Here is a 19479-nt window from a genome sequence, read left to right as displayed (position 1 = left end):
GGTTGTACGGATGATGTATGTGAACTAATCCCTATTCTCTCCAGTTAACAAATCACTAGAAGATGCCTAAAATGGAGAAATCCAGAAACAGTAGCATGAGCATATGATTTAGAGACACGAAAGTCACTCCCAGAATAACAGAGGTAGGAAGTGGTGGCCTCCGAGGAGCGGGACTAGGGGAGAGAAGGGACGAGGTAGGGCTGTTCACCCATAGGCTCCTCTGTTCAGTTTTTTTTTTTTTAAGATTTTATTTATTCATTTGACAGAGAGAGAGAGAGCCTGCGAGAGAGGGAACACAAGCAGGGGGAGCGGGAGAGGAAGAAGCAGGCTCCCAGCGGAAGAGCCTGATGTGGGGCTCGATCCCAGAATGCCAGGATCACGCCCTGAGCCGAAGGCAGACGCTTAACGACTGAGCCACCCAGGCGCCCCTCTGTTCAGTAGTTTTAACCAAGTGCAGGAAGTACTTGCATACAAACACTTAATTGTATCACAAAGTAGACAAGAAGGCAGGCGGTGGGAGCTCTTGCCCCTGCTCCTGAGGGCTGGAGGCCACGTTCGAAAGAATTAGACACCTGAGTCATGAAATACCTTTTGCAGGTAGGACTGAAAAGCAACCAGGATAAACGATGAGGACACTGGAGATGAGAGAATGTTCTGATTTTCACAAAGAGACAGAAGGTATTTCTGGAAACAACGGACCAAACGGCTCAATATAGAATCCTGGCAAAATTCTAGCACAGATTATCAAACAGATGGCTTGGGAGTGCTTTGGGATTTATTTATTTATTTATACTCTGCGTCGTTCCAGAAAGAAGGATTTGTAGAGGCTTACAGAGAGGCGTACAGTACAACAAGATAAAAAATAATTTTCCGTGAGAAAAGATTCTCAAAAAGTTAACCATAGAGTCACTATGGCGTATACGTGCGGCCAGTCTGCTGTGGGTTTATGCCCGAGAGCATGACGCACGTTCACACGAGAACTTGCACACGAATGCTCACAGCAGCATTATTCACCATAGCCGAGACATGTCCATCAACAGATGAATGGAAAAGCAAAGTGTGGTACATCCGTGTGATGGAATTTCTTCTTCATCCATAAGGACGGGTGAAGCACTGAGGTGTGCCACAGCATGGAGGAACCTTGGGAACGTGCTCGATGAAGGAAGCCAGACGTAAAAGGTCACATATGATACGATTCCATGTCTATGAATTGTCCAGAACAAGTAGATCTATAAGGAAAGAAGGGAGACCGCGGTTGCCAAGGGCTGAGAAGAGGGGAAAGGGGATGTGACTGCTAATGGGGATAGACTTTCTTTTAGGAATGATGAAAATGTTCTGGAATTAGGTAGTGGTGATGGTCACACAATCTTGTCACTATACTAAAAACCACAGACTCATACACTTTGGTTTTTTAAATTAATTAAGTGATCTTCTACACCCAACGTGGGGCTCGAGCTCACAACCCCGAGATCAAGAGTCGCAGGCTCTTACAACTGAGCCAGGCAGGCGCCCCTGAATCATACACTTTAAAAGAGTGAATTTTCTGGTAGGGGTATTATATCTCAACTGAAAAAAAAAAAGGAAAAAATGAGTAAAGGAGAATAAAAGGACAGAAAATGAAGAGGAACCAAGTCAGCACGTGATACATATACAATTCTGTACAGGTGATAAAGGTGGACATGACTTTGGCCAGGAGCTTTCCAGCAGCTTCTATCAGCTTGGAAAAAGTGTTAATTAAATGATTCGCAGCATCCACGAGATAAAAAAGAACTGGCTGTTCAGGAGAATCACTGTTTCTCTTGCCCAACAGGAGTCTCTCCTGTACATCTACAGGGGTCTATTGGCAACAGCACCCCCACCATAAGTGCCGTAACATACCGCAGGGTCGCTCAAGCTAGGCATGAAGCCCCGGTTGAATTCAACAAGGGCGCTTTCATGCAGGGCCTAAATGGTATGCCAGGGTATGGGAGCAGTTCTCTGGAGAAAGTGGTTTCCAACCTTGGCTGCACATTAGAAAACCCTGGGGAACTTTTGCAAAATACCAGCACAGGACCCCATCCACCAGAGAGGCTGACTGTCCTCAGCTTCCCGGTGATTCTAGTATCTAGCCAGGTCTGAGAATTACTAATCGGGGAATCGTACATCCCTCACGAAGTCCTCCATGAATATGATTTCTCACCTCAGAGCTGATTCGTAAGTTCAAGCTTCTAGTAATGAGACTTCCAATTCGTGTACTAATATCTCCCGAATGTCTGCTGTGTACCAGGCAGGAGCTCCGCTCTGCGCCTGAGACAGAAGGATTCCTGTGTGACCCAATCTCCAGCCTCAGTGCGCTGACAGCCGATCCCCGTTAAAGACACCCCAGCTGATGATCACAAGGAAGTGTGGTAAGTGGAGATGGAGGGAACACAGGCAGGCACCTTGGGTAGCAATGGGGGGGGGGAGCTCCCCGCAGGATCAATAGCTCACCTGAGCTCTGAATGAAAGGTTAATTAGGAGGGCGGAGAACGGTGCACTGTGTTCAATATTTTTCTCAATGAGTAGGATGACTATCAGTAACCATCCATTCTGAATGTGAGGGGCCACCCTTACTCTGGGACAGCTGGAGGGATAGCCCTTCTGCGGCGCGGCTGAACTGGGATCCAAACGGTGCTGGCAGGGATGAGAAACCCAAATGGAAATCCCATGAGGCTCAGGGTGGGGGAAGGCAACTGAGAAGTGTAGGCGGCACCGAACTCGGTGTTCTACCAGAGGCTCAAGGGTGCTCTCATTCCTTCCCAGCACAACACTGTAAGGATGTGATGTTTTGCAGTTGAGGAGAACTGCGCTGACGATGTCGAGCCCTGAGTTGATACAGTCGAGTGCGGGGCCAGGACCTAGTGCTGGTCTGTCCCGTTCCTGTGTCCACATTCCTCCCGTTATTCCCACATATACCAAAGCCCGTACAGCATAGGACTTCGGTAAATCACTGCGCATAGACAAGACAGGAAGACTTAGTTCAATAGCAGTTCCGGGGAGTGCGAGCTGGGGAGGGGTGCCTGGGTGGCTCAGTGGGCTCTCGGCTCAGGTCATGATCCCAGGGTCCTGGGATCGAGTCCCGAGTCAGGCTTCTCACTCAGCAGGGAGCCTGCTTCTCCCTCTGCCTGCTGCTCCCCCTGCTTGTGCTCTCTCTCTCTCTGACAAATAAATAAATAAAACCTTAAACAAAAAAATAGCAGTTCCTGGGGGAAAATGTCGCCAGCTCTACGCCTGTGCACAAGTCTTGGGTGTGTAAGTAGGAGGTGAATGTGCGAGGCAGATGGTGTCATGGGGAGGAGCCAGACTTTGGAGTGGGCTCAGCTTCGATACTTTCTAGCTGTGTGACTTTGGGCCAGTTCCTCCGCCTTCTTCAGCCGCGGTTTCCTCATCCATATAAAAGGGATGATAATGCCTACCTCATAGGGTCATTGTAGAGATCAAAGATAACGTAGGTACAGACAAGGACAAGATGTTTATAATATATGTAACTGAGAAAGGACTCATACCTAGAATACAACAAAAACTCCTCAATAATTCTTCTGAGGACAGACAACCCAATGTTAAAAGTAGGCAGAAGACGTGAGGTGCCTGGGTGGCTCAGTTGGTTAAGTGACCAACTCTTGATTTCAGCTCATGTCATGATCTCAGGGCCGTGGGATCAAGCCCCACATGGGGCTCTACGCTGGGTGTGCAGCCTGCTTAACATTCTCTGTCTCTCCCTCCCCCTTGGCCCCACCCCCTCACCTCGCACTTTCTCGCTCTTTCTCTCTAAAATAAATACATCAATCTTAAAAAAAAAAAGTAGGCAGAAAACGTGAAGGGGGATTTCACAAAAGAAAATGTGTAAGTGGCCAGTAAGTATATAAGATGCTGAACGGTATCTGTTATTAGACAAATGCAGATGAAAACCCCTAAGAAACTAGTGTCCTCCCAACACAAGGTTAAAGTGAATATGACTGAAGGGAGGATGTGGAGCAACTGTAACTCCAGACGCGTGGATGCTGGGACGATCCCTCTGGGTAACTGTTTCCCAGCAGCTCCTAAAGCTAAACCCATCCTATGACCTTGCAACTTCACTTCTGGGCTTGTCCTCAACAGAATGAGTGCTTACGTCCCCAAACACAAGCACATGAATGTTCCCAGCAGCCTTGTTTATAATAGCTCCAAACCGGAAACAACCTGAACGCCCCTCAATAGCAGACGGGATAAGTAAATAGTGTGTCTATACATTTGGCTGTAATAAAACTGTAGGCAAATAAATTGTGTGTATGTATATGGGGGAACACTGCAGAGCAATGAAGAGTAATGAACTTATGCTCTCACAGACATAATATTGAGAAGGCACCCTACTGTCTCCGGGGTGGGTGCTGGAAATACTCTGTATCTTGATCTGGGTTGTGGTCACCTGGGTTTGTACACATATAAAAATTCAATTTGTTCACTTAAGACTTACGCATTTTAATCTATGTAAGTTTAACTTCAATTAAAAAAAAAAGTAAACAAGGGGCGCCTGGCTGACTCAGTCGGTAGAGCATGTGACTCTTGATCCGAGTCATGAGTTCGAGCCCCATGTTGGGCATAGCGCCTACTTTGAAAAATGTACACAAAAAGTTATTATATGTCATGTGCTTAGCACAGAGTGGGCACTCAATAAATAGCTGTCAAAGTTTCTAGAAAGGAGGAGGCAGTGAACCCGTTGTACTCGGTGCTGCTTAGACCACTCAGGAGCACTGAGTGGAGTGCTGGGGGACCCCATTTTTATGAAGGTCACTAACAATCAGAGCTTGACATGATTGGAGAAAAGCATGGCAAGGGGTTTGGAATACATGGCCAAGGAGGGATGGCTGAAGGAAGTGGAGAGGATGTTTCTGGAAACAATGAAACTTATCAGGGAAGAACTTGAAAAATGTCTTCAAATAGTGAATGGCTCTCTGTAGAACGGGAATTAGACTTTTCCTTTGTGGCTCTAAAGCAGTCATTTGCAAACCGTACTGCAGCTCAGCACCCTGGAGGGCTTACCAAAACAGAGTATGGAAGCGCACCCCCAGAGTTTCTGATCCAGCAGGTCTGGGGCAGGACTGAGAATATGCGTTTCTTTTCTTTCTTTTTTTGGGGAGATTTTATTTTTAAGTAATCTCACACCCGGGGCGCCTGGGTGGCACAGCGGTTAAGCGTCTGCCTTCGGCTCAGGGCGTGGTCCCAGCATTATGGGATCGAGTCCCACATCAGGCTCCTCCGCTAGGAGCCTGCTTCTTCCTCTCCCACTCCCCCTGCTTGTGTTCCCTCTCTCGCTGGCTGTCTCTCTCTCTGTCAAATAAATAAATAAAATCTTAAAAAAAAAAAAAAGTAATCTCACACCAACATGGGGCTCAAACTTACAACCCCGAGATCAAGAGTCATATGCTCCACCGACAGAGCCAGCCAGGCACCCCTAGAGAACCTGAATTTCTCCCTTCCTTTCTTTCCTTCCTCCCTTCCTTCCTTCCTTCCTTCCTTCCTTCCTTCCTTCCTTCCTTCCTCCCTCCCTCCCTCCCTCCCTTCCTTCCTTCTTTTAGAGAGAGTAGGAGCAGGGGTGAGGGGTGGGGAGAGGGGCAGAGGGAGAGAGAGAGAAAATCTTAAGCAGCCTCCACAATGCAGGGCTCAATCTCACGACTCTGAGATCATGACCTGAGCCAAAATCAAGAGTAAAAGGCTTAACCGACTGAGCCACCCAGGTGCCCCCTGAGAATCTTCATTTCTAACAGGTTCCCAGGACATCCTGATGCTGCTGGTGCAGGGACATACAGCTGCTGGACTACTGCATAATCCAGGAGAGCCATGTGCGCGGTTGTTGTGAAGAAGGAGGGGCAGGAGGAGGATGTATTGAAAACCTGGTATACCAGCTCCTGTATTACACCCTGTCTACATTTTCTCACAGTAAGGGGGGTATTATTTTTCCCCCCCCCATTTTATTTTTCTTTAAAGTAATCTCTATACTCAACATGGGGCTTGAACTCACGACCCTGAGAGCAAGAGTCTCACACTCTAGCGACTGGGCCAGCCAGGTGCCCCATCCTCCCCATTTTAGAGAGAACGAAACCAAGGCTCAGGTTTTCACACATCTCACGGCTTGACTCCAAGCCTGGGCATGCTAAAGCTGAGGCTGACTGGCTCCCTGGGCAGTGGGGCAAATGGGATTCGGTTTCTGAGTGGAAGGATAATTTCAGAGGGTCCTTCCAACCCTCCAAGTTAGTCTAGCTTCAACTAGCTCTTTGAAGCACTAACACACATTCAGCGCCAGCTAAGTGCCAGGTATTATGCAGTATTCTCTCCAGCGTGCATGTGGCCGCTGGTCTCAGTCTTAAGATGCTTCTGGGCCATCTCACCTGCTCCTGTCTCTCCAGTCCCTCTTGGCACCTGCAGTAACCACCCCCCAGCCCTCTGTGCAGGCTGATAACTCGGTTCATCCAGATAGTTGGCAAAGAAGACTTTTTGTAGACATACCCATCTCTGCTGTTGGCATTCATGTGGGGCAGGGTGGCCGGGTCATGTGGGTACAGTCCTTGGCACCAAGCTGTCTGCCACTCACCCCATGCCAACCCCAGACTGAGCCTGCCAGTCCACTCCGCGTACTCTGGCCAGCAAGGCAATGATGTGGGGCTGTGAAAATAAAATCCGGAGGTAGGGGAGGGGCGGCCTCATTCCCCACAATGGCTAGAGGAACTGCAGACGTGCTTAATGACCTTGAGCTGGAGACTTCTACTGCTCCTGCCTGGCTTCCTCAGAGTCTGGGAAGCAGAGACCAGAGGGTCCTGGGGACCCAAAGCAGGCCCACGGTCACTGAGAGGATTCTGCCAAACATGAAAGCAGGCCCAAGTCCAGGTGACCCCCTCTAGGCTGTGATCATCAAAACTTTTCTTTTTGTACATTCGTTTTTTTAAAGATTTTATCTATTTATTTGAGAGAGAGAGAAGGAGAGCATAAGCAGAGTGGGGGGGGGCGAGGGAGAGGTAGAAGCAGGCTCCCCGCTGAGCAGGGAGCCCAATGGCGGACATGATTCCAGGGCCTCAGGATCATGACCTGAGCTGAAGGCAAGATGCTTAACTGACTGAACCACCCAGGCATCCCTCTTTTTGTACATTTTTTTAAATATTTAAGGTTTTCAATTCTGACAGAAACAGGAACGAAGATAAAGTGTTCTCCTGGTTCTATGCACTAAGGAGTTCGGGCAGCTTGGACACATATGTAAAAGGATGGTGGCGAGGGCACTTGGCTCTTATTTCACATTCTGTTAGATCTTGTTTGCTTTCTCCTCAAGTATTTCCAGGTTGCAGACCACCCATCGATGGTCCAAGACAGGCCATTGATGGATTGCTTATCAACTTCCAGGTGTTAAGTGGAAGTCAGTAGAACGTAAGCACCTCTCACCAAGGAGCTAGTCCTGGCACTCAGTGAAGAGCCAAACCCAGGGCCCTTCCTTGGAGGAGAGGAGGCCCACAGATGATTAGCAGTGACTTAATGGGGCCCAAGGAGGGGCCCTAACAAGATTAGGGAAAGCTTCCCAGAGGAGGCAACCCTTGAGACAAACAGATTTCAGGCAGCAAGAGCTTGAGGACCCTTCACTCCCCTAGATCTTTTCTGCCAATCTTTCCTTATCTTAGGGTCTCAGACTGCTTTCCAGAGCTAGTGAGAGACAGGGATCATTTCCTTCCAATGTACATGGAGGGAAATCCGAGAGTGGCCAAGGGACCATCCAAGATTATGTCGTTAAAATTGAAGAATGACCACAAGGTGCCTGGCAAGGGCTAGACATTTGGATAGTCGACACAGAAGAAATAGAGGACAGCCTCTGTCCTTGGGGAACTTGTTAACATTGGGAGATAAGATATGTAAATGAAAAACCAAAAATAATTTTAAAGGCAATGTGCAAATAATTCAGTACCCAGCTATTTATCCAGGACTTGCTATCTGCAAGGCATTCTATGAGGCACCTGGACGGGGGTGGGGAGAGTTGGTAAATATAATATAACACGGTAAATATAGTCCGAGCCCTTAAGAACTCACCGTTTAACGGCTGCGGGGGAGGCAGGAGGGCAGGAAGAGGAAGCTGGCAGTCCCCGGATCTAACAGCTGACACTGGAGATTGTAGGGGGCAAGGAGTGGATCAGGGGCTTGCTGGAATTTGGGGGTTGGATAGCATTTTTCCAGAAAAGTTTCCTGAAGGAGGTAGACAAGGTGATGATACTGAAAAATAGAGGAGACAGAAAAGAATAAGAAGAGAGAATAAGCAACACCTTTTCCCATAACTCATCCCTCCACACGCAGTCCGGTAATGAAGCCTTCCCAGGCAAAATGAGATGCTTCCCCCCACGGGCTCTCAAAGCACCCCCACGGCAGAAGGAACCTCCTTGCAGCACTTGTTTCCCTGCCTGCTTGTCCCAGCTCAAAGGCCCTGCACAACAGGAAGGAAGGAAAGAAGGAAGGAAGGAAGGAAGGAAGGAAGGAAGGAAGGAAGGAAGGAAGGAAGGAAGGAAGGAAGGAAGGCTTTGACTCCAAGGAGGCTGGGGATTGTGTTCACAGTAGAAGGTCTCACTTTGGTTTTGTTTACTTATTTTTACTTTTCACTGTTTTATCAAAACATAACGTGCTTACATTATAAGACACAAGTCCTAAGCCTATATATGTCTGTACATGAATGAATTTTTACATATGTTTGTATCTGTGTAACCACCACCCAGATCAAGCTATAGAATGCTTCTGGCAGCCCAGACACTGCGGGCTGCCTCACTGTACCAGGGTCATTGCCATTGTGGCTGGAGGAGCTGAACAAGGAGGGTGATACACCCAGGGAGTACCACCTAAGGAAATTAGGAAAGAATTTCAGGCGTTTGGGCTGAAGAAGCCAAGAACTGGGGTCAGGGCATGTGTGTGAAGGACTCCCATGCCCAGAGCCATTAGCCTTGTCCTGCGGGTGGCTGCGGGGAGCCACAGGGAGGGGCATCAGTTGAGCTCGAAACCCTTCCTCACAACTGGAGCTGACTCACATTGAAAGCGAAGCCACAGGAAATGATAGGTAAGGTCCCCAACAGTAAGAGGTATCAGTCAAGAACAGGACCGACAAGCATTTATCAGCAATGATGGGGCGGGAAGAGGGGACTCGAGTTGAAGATTGTTCCTTCCAACTTTGAGCTTCTGTGGTTCTAGAACTAAGTCTGCGAGAATGGTGGAGAGGACCCAATCAAACACTTTCCGTTATGATTTCTTTTAGCTTTTGTTTTCCAGAGGATAACTTTTTACTGAATCGCGAGTCCTGTGTAGACTCAGCACTACCACCACTGAATAAGTAATTATTGTTACCATGCGGCCCACTGAGCCAGACAGCCCGTGGGGCTCTGCTCCCAGCTGCTCAGAGTCTAGGGGGCCGGAGCTGGAGTGCCACTGTGGGATGCAACCAGTACCTGCAAGACAAGTTGGTTACCTGTCCTTCCGCCAAGCTGTCATGAGAGCACCCACCCTCCTCTCTCCTCAGCCCTTCAGCTCTGGTTTCCCCGGAGGGCCAGTGGCCATGATGTCATGGCTCCTGCCACTACTACAACAGCTGAGCGGGGGTGACACTCTGGAACTTACCGCTCTGCCTGCAGGGGCCAGTGCAGGAACCCTGGCCCCCTCAGAAGCTGGGCCACACAGGACTCACCAATTCCATGGCCACCTGGGGGTACGGACAGGCTGTGTCAGCCGCAGGCTCCTCCAAGAACTACCAGTCTGGAGACTAACACCTCTCACCCCACAAACCCATCCGGGTTTTTCCAGAAAAAGAAAATAAAAGAAAGAAAAAGGAATTTTCCTCAGAACTCTTTGGCGCCCTAAAGAATTATTTCCCAATTTCTCCTGGGATTCCTCCAGATCGCTGCCCTTTCCTTCCAGCCGCCTCCTCCCCCCTCCCCACCAGGAAGCAGAGAGATGGAGACCGGACAGAACATCTCCATCTGCCTCCCTCCTACACCTGTCCAGCGCTCAGACGAGATGCGGCCGGTGAAGACCCGCTCTCAGGCGGAGCTTAGGGAGAAGATGGGGTGTTTCTAAGGTGTTCTGTCTAAAGTGCTTACCCTCGTGAGATGCTAAGGAAACCCATGCATGCTCTCTCAAGAAAAAAATGTCTGTAGGTGATTCTGTCTTCTATTCTGGGGGAAGATGGGGGCGCTGCCAGACCCTCGAAGTCCACGAAGCCCCTAAGTGTAGGGGACTGTGCCCGGCGATTCCTCCACCGCAAAGCGCAGGTCAGGCTGGAGTCTGGGGGGGAAACTGCAGCTCCCCGAGCCCAGGCGCAGCGCTGCAAGAGCCCGCCCTCCAGCCTGTGTGAGCGTCCTGGACGCCTCGGGCTCACTTCGTCCAGCGCTGCAATGGGGCTCGGGCCCCGCCGCCCCCGGGGGGCCGTGCAAGTACGCGGGTGGGACGGGCAGCTGGAGAGGGGGTGGGAGCGAAGTGCGGCAGGCGGCCGGGCTCCCGCAGCCGGGTAGGGTGAGCGTGGGCTCGGGAAGCTGGGGGAGGCCGGCGCCCGGCCCGCGCTAGGAGGGCGCGGGCCCCGACGCGGTGCCAGCCGGCCGCAGACGCGCCCACGCAGCTCCCCCGGCCCGAGGGCGGGGCCCTCGCCGGGCCGCCCCTCCCCGTCCCTCCCTCCCGGCCGCCGGCCTCCCCGGCCCGGCCGGCCCTCCCGCTGGCGGCGCGGCACTCGGGCACCGGCGCGCGGAGCCAGCAGCAGCCAGCCCGCCAGCCGGGGCCATGGGCTGCGACGGCCGCGTGTCCGGGCTGCTCCGCCGCAACCTGCAGCCCACGCTCACCTACTGGAGCGTCTTCTTCAGCTTCGGCCTGTGCATCGCCTTCCTGGGGCCCACGCTGCTGGACCTGCGCTGCCAGACGCACAGCTCGCTGCCCCAGATCTCCTGGGTCTTCTTCTCGCAGCAGCTCTGCCTCCTGCTGGGCAGCGCCCTCGGGGGCGTCTTCAAGAGGACGTGAGTGCCGGGCCCGCCCGGAGCCCCGCAGCCCCCCAGCCCCCACCCCCGCCGCTCCTCGGCACGGCCGCGCCGACCCTTCCCTGCCCTTCCTTTCCCTTCCTTCCCTTCCTTCCCGGCCCTTCCTTTCCCTTCCTTCCCTTCCCTCCCCTTCCCGCCGCCGCGTCCCTGCCCCCGCGGGGCTGAGGCTGCCCGGCGCCCCAGCCTTCAGGCCGGCGGCGACCACCCCTCCCAGCGCCGCCAGCCGCGCCGCGCCTTAGCTGAAGGGCTGCCTCCCTCCCCCACCGCGGCTCTCCCCGGAAAAGTCTCTCCAGGGACTGAAGGTGACTTCGGGATTATTTATTTGCCTTCGCTCCCACGGGCGAGGGGCTGAACCCGGTTCGCACCCGCTGCCCCGCCCGCGCGCCGCGGGGCCGGGGTGATGGAGTTGGCGGCGGTGGGAGCGTCTCCCTCTTGCTCCGCGGCTCGGAGGTGGGTCGGTAGCCCCTGCTGCGGGGGGCGGAATTGAAAGTGAGGTGGAAGGAGAGTGGGAGTGTCACCTCAGGGGCCGTGCTAGGTGCCAGAGCTGGCTGCGGCTTGACAGAGCGCCCTGGGGCGGGCTCCACTCAGACCGTCAGCTCGACTTCAGCTGACACACGCTCTTCCTTCCCCACGGGTGGCCACGGGGCCGCCGGGGTCTGTGTGGTCCTGCTTCAGAGAGAGTCAGGGTTTCTGCCTTGGCCCCTGAAGGGCAAGCCCTTCTGCCTCTGAGACACTCAGGACCTGACCATTAGGGCCATGTGGGGGAGGCGTGGGGCCTCTCATGCAGGGCTTGGTACGGTGACCGTCCATCTCTGGTGCCAGGGCCCCCCTCCACTTCTCCCACCCCGTGTTACTCCTCCTTAGCCTCTGCCCCCAGGGTAGGGCTCTGGCCTCTGCCTGCCACGGCCCCAGAGATGCCTCTTTGTATATCATTGCAGAGCCTCAATCTCCGGGCTTAAATTGGACAGGGCCGCCCCCGCAGAGCCCTCTGGAAAGGCAGCAGGATTCACTCTCCTAGTGCAGCTGGGAAAACAGACCCAAAGCAGGGGATAGATGACTTGCAAGCTGGAGGCTGCTGGAGATTTCCCTAGCTCCAGCTCCTGGCTGGGTGGTTTTCTGAACTGCAGGGACTCAAGCAAGCCAAGGGCCCAAGGAACAAAACCACAGTTAGGCTATCCCAGAGAAACATCTGGGGGTTGGGGGGTGCATTCTGAGCCAATTGCTCTCCCCCTTTGGCTCACTCCTCCACCTATCCGTGAGGGTGGGTTTTCCTCTCCACCTTGCTTCTGGAGCTGATGGAGAGGACACAGGTACCCCACTTTAAGCCACCCAGCTGACAAAACATTATCAATTAGGGAGTGATTAGCCCCATTATCAAATTCTCTTATAAATGGAAGACTCTCCTCTTCAGAAGCAAGTCTTGTGTACGCTGGTTTTCTGTGGGTTTCATATAGGATTGGACGCATGTGGGATTCGGAAAATCTTAGGAAAAAGCTCGAGGTCCTTCCCGATTGTGCCTAGAGGTTTAACTGGAAAGCTAGCAGGGCGTTTTTCTGTTTTCTTTCTTTCTTTTTAAAAAGTATTTTGACTTACAAAAGCTCCCTTACCTGGAATTTTTTAGGAACGTGTGTAGTGCAAAGAACAGGAAGGGGCAATGAGGATAATTCTAATGGCAGGTTGGCGAGCCCAGGTTTTGTGAAAACAACAGAGATCCACACCCGGCTGGACCCTGTCTTCCTCCCTTGCACTGCGCCTCCCTCATGGCTCCTTACCTAGCCAGGAGCTCTGAGCAGGCAGTGGAAAGGGTCCTGGAGCAGGACATGGGCTCAGAGGAAAGAAAAATGATACTGGTAACAGTACCAACTAACTTCACTGAGCTCTTGCTCAATGCCAGGCGCTGTTCTTAGTACCTCACTGGTGTTGACTCATCTGTCTTCACCACAACCCTACGGATTAGTACCATTTTAATCTCTATTTTGCACATAAGGAAGCTGAGGCACAGAGAGGTTAAGACACTTGCTCGAGGTCATACCACACAGCTATTAAGTCAGGATTTGAACCCAGGCATTTGTCTCTAGAACCAGATACGTGGGAAATGGCTCTTGCTTCATGAGTAGTCAGCTTGAACTGGGTAGGGTACAAGTTACACCCGGTCCTCACCAGGCACAGGCCTACGGGCTGTGGGTTCCTGAGCTGACACTTCTGGGAAGGAAACCAAACCGAGGGCCTCTGGGGCTTCCTGCTGGGATCTGAGGGTGGGGTTAGGATGGGGTGGAGGGCATAAGTCCTATCAGTTCAGGTTCACATTTAAATTCGGAACCTCAATCCTCCTGCCCCCAAAACAAAATGTCAGAAGGAACCCTTTCCCTTGGCTGAGAGCAAAGTGGACTTCAGTGGGAATGGAGGATGTGTCAGCAGGGGTGGCCTGTGCGTCATTGGGAGTCACTACCAGCAAGAACTGGACAGCTCATCACAATCCCCTATTTCTCAAAACAAACAGAAACCCCAATAGCCCTGAAACCAGCCGCTAAAGCTTGACTCCTTGGGACCTCACTACAAATTCAAATGCTAATACCACCACCCCCCCCACCCAACAAGCTTTTCAGCTTAAGTGATTACCCGCTAGTACTAGAGCGCCAGGCTGGTACTTGTGAGGGGGTGGGGGCGGGGGTTGGTCAACTGTTGTGGCAGCCCAGGTTAAGCCCTGCCTACTGCTTGGCCCAGCCTGACGACCGGGGCTGAAGAGGGTTTCTGGATGCCTCTGTAGGGACATGCGTTGGAGGGTCTGCGTGTGGACAGCCTTGGATGTTAGAGTGCGTGACAGGACAGGACAGGAGCTCTCTGCTCAGGGTAGGATACGGCCCACCCTCCCACCCCCATCCCCCACCCCCAGCTTCCAGCACAGAGAGAAATCTTGAAGGAAGCCACCATGTGGGGGGCCAAGAGGGAGATGAGCGCAATTAGGGTCAGAAGAATCTGGACTAGAATTCCCTTAGAAATATCTTGCTTGGGGCGCCTGGGTTGCTCATTCAGTTAAGTGTCTGCCTTCGGCTCAGAGTCCTGGGATCGAGCCCCACACTGGGTTCCTTGCTCAGCGGGAGCCTGCTTTTCCCTTATCCTCTCCCTGCCGTTCCTGCTGCTTATACTCTCTCTCTCTCTGTCAAATAAAGAAATAAAAATCTTAAAAAAAAAAAAAAAAGAAAGAAAGAAAGAAAAAAAGAAAGATCTTGCTTATCGGGAGCAGGGAGTCATTCAAAGAAGAACACAAAGTCCCCTAGCTGGCAGCGTGCACAGGTATACGCTTTGTCAGATAGGAAAGAGAAAGAGGTATTTAGATAAAAGGTTAGGGTTTGTTTTTTTCCTGGTTTCTTGGGGACCTGTCTAACCACCTTGGGCAGTTTGGGGGACCCCTTTATCTCAAAGGCATCAGGGTAGATAAATGGCTTTCAGACCTTCCCCGGCCTTCTCCCAGCCTCACCTTGGCCTTTCCCCTGCATGCACCCTCTTAATTGAAGGCTTGAGTCCTTCCCCTCTACCCCACTCACTGTCTCCTTCTCTACCTTTAGTTTTCCCTATGCCTGCAAGTCCTGCCCTGCCCAAGACCCAGCTATGACTCCCTCCTGCCCATTGCATGAAACCCAGTCTTCCTTCCATGCAAGGTTGCCCAGGCCGCTGTCAAACCTGCTTCCCCAAGACGCTGGCCCCCTGAAGTACCTGGAACACAGTACAAAAGCCAGTTTCATCCTCTGAGTTGAGCCCCGGTTGGTCTCCCATCTAGAAAGACTCTGCCTCTCCCTCCAGCAGCTTGTCCACGTTTCGGCATGCAACAAACCTGGGCTGAAAGCCTGCTGGGGGTCTGGCCCCAGACATGATTCTTGCTTTAAAAACTCATCTCAGCCTGGGAGTTACCATATGCCCCAGCAATGCCTCTCCTAGGCATATGCCTCAAAGAACCAAAAACATGTCAACACAACACCTTGCACAAGAATGTTTACGGCAGCATTATTCATAATAGCCAAAAAGTGGAAGCCAACCAGGAGTTCCTCAACGTATGGACGGACGAACAAAATGGCTACTACAGTAGAACAGCTTTCAGCAGGAAAAATCCATGAGGTTCTTCTATACGCTACAGCACGGGGGAACCTTGAAAACATCATGCTAAGGGCAAGGAGCCAGGTACAAAAGGCCTCATGCTATATGGTTCCATTCCTATGAAAGTCCAGAAGGGGAAAATCTATAGATACAGAGAGTAGAGTGGTAGGTTCCTAGCGTTTGGAGAAGGAATGGGGAGTGATGCCGGTGGGTACAGGGTTTCTCTCTGGGTGAGGGCAGTGCTCTAAACTTAGATTGTAGTGATGGGTTCACAGCTCTGAATATACTAAAAACCACTGAACTATATACACTTTGAGTAGATGAATTTTATGGTATGTAAATTATCTAAAAAAATTGTTAAGGTTTTATTTTTTTAAGTAGTCTCTACACCCCCATGTGGGGCCCAAACCCACAACCTCGAGGTCAAGAGTCGTACACTCCACTGACTGAGCCAGCTAGGCGCCCCATCTCAGTTTTTTTAATTAAAAAAAAAGAATCTCAAAACTGAAAATTTTCAAAACCCATCCTGCCCCTTAATTCACTCATCCAACAAGTATCTTTTGAGCCCAACCCCATTTCAAGGGCAAACACGATGGACAAGGTCCCCGCCCCCATGGAGCTTACCCTCTGGAGCACCGTGTCCGTGAAATGAAGGGCATAAAGCAGGGAGATGGAGAGTAACAGTGGAGAGGGTACTTTCACCAGGTGGGGCGGGGAAGGCTGCTCTGAGCAGGTGACATTGGAGCTGATGCCTGAATGACAGGAGGGAACCATGCGTGCAAGTAACTGGAGGAGAGGGGTTCCAGGCGGACGGAGCTGCAAGTCCATCCAATGCGCAGGACTGCTCCCTGCAAGGCTAGCACCCCAGCGGGCCAGGAGTGTGGTCACATACAGGGTGCAGCCCCAACCTGAATGTAACAGGGCCTGAGTCCTGCCTTAGGTTGGGATCTCCCCAAAGACAAGCTTTCTTGATGCTCCCTCTGAGTCTCCCCAGCCTTAACGCAGGGCCCTGAGCAAGCTAGAGGGTCATTGTGGGAGTAACCGGTTAGAGGGGGGCCTCTTCCTAGCCCCCTCAGTCTGAGTTGTCCCTTTCCTGTTGGGCAGCTTAGGCTGTAGTCTCCAGCCTGCCCGTGCTCCCAGGGGGTGCCCTGACTCCTGGTTTCTTGTCCCAAGCTCCCACTCCTCTCTTGGAGGCTGTCTGCTCCTTTCGGGGCGGGGAAGGGTTAGGAATGCCTCTGACTCTTCCTGGGTTCTGGGCCCTTCTCCTCTTCCTCCAGGAAGAAGATTATCAGGGTGGGGATGACCTGAGGCAAGACTGTGAGCGTGTCAGTGCCCACCCTGGGGTCCCTCACGTCGAGGTGGCAAGGGGCTGGTCCTCGGCAGCATTTTCGCCACCCCGGGGAGTGGAGGGCAGGACAGGCTGGCCGACATCTTACTGCTTAAGCCCTTCCCCTGGTGTGGAGCCAAGCAGCCCCTCCTCTTATCACGGATCCAGGAGGGCCAGAGCCAGCACCCCGGCAAGGCCAAGTCAAGGTGATCACGTGTACCCTCTGGGTAAAGCAGAGCACCTGGGCCGATGGGGTCGGCAGCAAGCTCAAGGTCACACAGCAGACTGGTGGGGCAGGCACCACGAGGCGCTCCCTCCCCCACTTCACCTTCCACGTGGAGCCATCAATGAGTAACTTGGACATTTCTCAGGCTTCCCGAGGAAGGGTTCCTTAGACCGTCTGAGCTGTTCTGCATCTCCCCAGGCCTTGGGGGAATGGGGCCCCCTCTCTCACTGGCCTGAATTAACCTCTGAACCCAGGACCAGGGGAGGAAGATCAATGACACAATGCTGGCCTTAGCTTGAACTGGGAGTCAAAAAACTGGATCCTGGCTCTCTTCCCCTGTCTGGGCTTGGGTCCTGATCTATGAAATAAGGGGTAGGTCCTTGCTGCCCCTGTAGCAGTTCCTGGACCCACTTCCCATGGTCACCCCAGACCAGCAGGCTGTGCGGTAGGAACAGAGGCAGGGCCTGGCTGGGGAATCCGGGAGCTGCTGAGCCTACTTGGGGGGGGGGGGGAAGCTGGTTGCCAGCAGGGAGGACGTAGGGAGGAGGTGAGCTGGGGGGGGGGTGCTGCCAATGGCCAGGGGATGACCCCAGGGAGGGAGCGGAAGAATGTAACATCTCACTGACTTTGCATAACAGCCTCAGGAGGCAGAGCTTACCATCCCCATTTTATAAAGGAGCTAAGTATTCACCCCTAAAAGCTCAGAGGGGCTGTGTGTCAATGCCTTGCCCCGAGTGGCCCACTGGGAAGTGGCAGGGTTAGGTTCTTTTTAAAAAAATTTTCAGTTGAGTATAGTCGACATACATATTATATCAATTTCAAGCGTACGACATAGTGATTTGACATTTTTATACACTGGGACCGGTCTGATTTTACATCCTACTACATTTGTGCTGCCAAAGCTGTTTTGACATTATTATTCCATAATGTTCAATTACCCACATTCCTGGAAGGGGCCGTTGACCAAACCATTAAGTGACCAAGCCAATTAGCGTATTTCAGCCTGGCTCTAGGATGTATCTGGGACTTCTTTTCTCTTGGCAGCTGTATGCCATTCTAAAGAAATATGTCCAGGCTGAGTTTTGGAATGCTCAGGCACAGCCTGGCTGAAGCAACTGGGGAGGGCAGGCAGTTGCTGGGATGGAAACACAGGCTTTCCTGGGCCGCAGCTGTCCCCAGGAAATGGGGACACGTCTCCATCCCCCGTGCCCAGGAACCACAGGCCCAAGATAGGCTTTGCCCTCCCCAGCCTCGGCTGGTAAGTGGCAGGTTCGAATCATGCCCCAGGGGTTGGCAGGAGATGCGGGAAGGGCCTTCCCCGGCCAGTTTCCCTCCAGCCTCTCCTTTCTGTTTTCTCATCCCTTCCTGCCTGTCCCTGAGCCTGGGAACAAAACTCTTTCCTGTGGGCATCAAATGTCCTCCAGGACAACAAGGTAAAAAAGTACACATGGGAGAGAGGAGAGGCTGTCGGGGCAGCCCACCGAGACCTTGGCCCTTCCCCATCCCTTCCCCAGCCTCCTGCTGCCCCGCTGGCATCCCAGCCCTGCCTCAGGCTTTCTCTCTGGCCTCTGTCTCTGTCTCTGACTCTCTCTCCCTCTCTGTGTCACCCACTAACACTCCCGCATCAGCCTCCTAAGTCTCCAGGCCATCCTGTGTGGGGTGACAAGGCAAGCCATCCTCATTTGACCGGCAGCAGCCAGCACCCCTGGATGGAACAGCAGCTCGGGGCCAAGCACAGTGCCAGGCACGGGGGCCCGCAGTGAACAGGCTGCAGCAGACACCTTGGGAAGCTTGCCACGGAGCCAGCAGTGACATAGGAAGGGTCTGGAGCTGCCAGAACACTCGCAGAGGGACCACTGGGGGCTCATGTTCCAGTGACCACAGCCGTTCATCTCTGCTTTGTAAGCCTGCATTCAAGGCTCTAAGGACTCTGGCCTCCCGCTCCCATCTGGCTGCCCCTGTCTCAGGCCTAGCTGAGTCTATGGCCCAGCACCAGCCCTTTCTCTCTCTCTCTCTCTCTCTCACACACACACACACACACACACACACGCGCACACGCACTCTCCCTCCCTCTGCATGCCCCCTTCTCCATGGATAAGCAGCATGGCCTAGGGATTATCAAAACAGAAGACCTGGTTTTGAGCCCAGACTGTTGGCTACTTTCTTAGTCTCTCTCAGCCTTAGTTTATTTGTGGGTCCAACAGGCGCAGTGGCAAAGCCTACCGCCTCGGGCCTGTAAACAGGTGTTCCTTGTCATTTTCTCACAGCTCTCCTTCCTGCTCTCGCTTGCTGATCCCTGGTCCCATTCCTTCAGGACTTGGCTACTGGGCTGATTTTTTTTTTTTTAAGATTTTATTTGTTTATTTGAGAGATGGCACGAGAAGGGGGTCAGGGCGGGGGGGTGGGGAGGGCAGAGGGAGAGGGAGAAGCAGACTCTCCACTGAGCAGAGAGCCTGACACAAGCTCTTGGTCCCGGGACCCTGAGATCAGGGCCTGAGCCAAAGGTAGACGCTTAACCAACTGAGCCCCCCAGGCACCCCTACGGGGCTGATCATGAACCACATTCATCTAGGTTTTTCAGGGCAACAATGATAATGTGTTAACTCTTCAAGAGAGTCCGTGCACTTGACTTGGGGCAGAGTGATGAGCGAGGTGGTGGAAAGGTCACCCCATCCTGTGTGCCCGCTCAATGGGGAGAATAGTTGAGGGAGAGAGAGGGCATCCTCTTGCTATCCCTGAAGTCAGGCCAGCCAGGCAGCTGCCCGGTCCATCTTGTGCAGGCAAAGGAGAGGGAAAGACAGAGCAAG

The 19479-nt window shown here is 52.6% G+C and overlaps 1 protein-coding gene and 1 long non-coding RNA gene across 6 annotated transcripts in view; one reads left to right on the top strand and one right to left on the bottom strand.

Annotated features, from left to right (window-relative positions):
• Positions 1–555: 555 nt before the first annotated feature.
• On the bottom strand, positions 556–10967 carry LOC123785678 (uncharacterized). 4 transcript variants are annotated; one of them, XR_006777710.2, is made up of 7 exons: positions 10104–10605; positions 9625–9706; positions 9355–9455; positions 8062–8241; positions 6502–6657; positions 2180–2286; positions 556–1229 (listed from the first exon to the last, which is right to left on the bottom strand). It is a non-coding gene; the product is annotated as an uncharacterized LOC123785678 (long non-coding RNA). The 4 variants fall into 4 exon arrangements; XR_015722091.1 differs by lacking the exons at positions 6502–6657; positions 10104–10605 and adding an exon at positions 10836–10967; XR_006777707.2 differs by lacking the exon at positions 6502–6657 and having other exon boundaries at positions 2180–2365.
• Positions 10701–19479, top strand: part of SLC60A1 (solute carrier family 60 member 1) — a 30081-nt gene continuing 21302 nt past the window's right edge. The window contains exon 1 of one of the 2 annotated variants that reach the window (XM_087856623.1): positions 10701–11006. In XM_087856623.1, coding sequence (XP_087712749.1) covers positions 10777–11006 — 230 coding nt within the window. In that variant the 5' untranslated portion in view covers positions 10701–10776. The remainder of the gene's footprint in view (positions 11007–19479) is intronic. The other variant, XM_045787525.2, reaches the window with a different exon arrangement.

Source organism: Ursus americanus, chromosome 2 (genome assembly GCF_024610735.1).
Source record: "Ursus americanus isolate L20-20 chromosome 2, mUrsAme1.1.p, whole genome shotgun sequence".
NCBI classification, from domain to species: Eukaryota; Metazoa; Chordata; class Mammalia; order Carnivora; family Ursidae; genus Ursus; species Ursus americanus.
Note: the sequence above shows the minus strand (reverse complement) of the source record. Positions and strands in the feature narration are given on the sequence as shown.